This window comes from Microtus ochrogaster, chromosome 8, assembly GCF_000317375.1.
Source record: "Microtus ochrogaster isolate Prairie Vole_2 chromosome 8, MicOch1.0, whole genome shotgun sequence".
Taxonomy (NCBI): domain Eukaryota; kingdom Metazoa; phylum Chordata; class Mammalia; order Rodentia; family Cricetidae; genus Microtus; species Microtus ochrogaster.
The window spans coordinates 28,478,712-28,479,281 of NC_022015.1; the positions used below are offsets into that span (position 1 = coordinate 28,478,712).

Below are 570 nucleotides of genomic sequence, written 5' to 3' on the forward strand. Positions count from 1 at the left end.
TTTCTCTTTCTGCGTCTTCAAGATTTTTGCAGCAGTCTCACTTGTTTTCTGCTCTGCTGCACGAGGCTGGGGAATCTCACTCTGTCCTCCAGACCTTAAGCAAGTTCTTTTCCCACTGCCTTTGCCCCTAGATGGAGACTTCTTGGCTCCATCATCTGTGCTCTGCAGCTCTGTCTCCTGGGAGCTCTTCATGGTCTTCTCGTTTGTCTTCATCCCATCCTTCTCTGTAGATGCACCAACCTTGGGCCTTGGATGTTTTTCACTGTTTTTTTTTCGGTATCTGGAGGGCAGAGGCATTTTCTAAGAGAATGAGAAGACAACCACAAGATGAGTTAAATCTCAAGATCCATTAGGAAAAAAAATAAAAGAGTAAACTAAAGGACCACAAATTTCATATTGATTTATTTACCAAGAGTCAGCTAAGATATTTAAGATAATGCCTCAGCTACTTTGTTCCCATGGAAAAAAATCATCTCTGATAAATTATAATTTCAGGGTGACAATCATATCAAAATACTTCAGTTCACACGATTGAAGAATGCCCATCATACAGGCAGTAAATGAGTTTCT

At 40.5% G+C, this 570-nt stretch overlaps 1 protein-coding gene across 1 annotated transcript in view; it reads right to left on the reverse strand.

Annotated features, from left to right (window-relative positions):
- Positions 1–3: 3 nt before the first annotated feature.
- Mki67 (marker of proliferation Ki-67) overlaps positions 4–570 on the reverse strand; it is a gene marked incomplete at its 3' end in the record, with an annotated part of 22,460 nt that continues 21,893 nt past the window's right edge. Inside the window, exon 14 of the mRNA XM_013347761.1 lies at positions 4–300. Coding sequence (XP_013203215.1) covers positions 4–300 — 297 coding nt within the window. The remainder of the gene's footprint in view (positions 301–570) is intronic.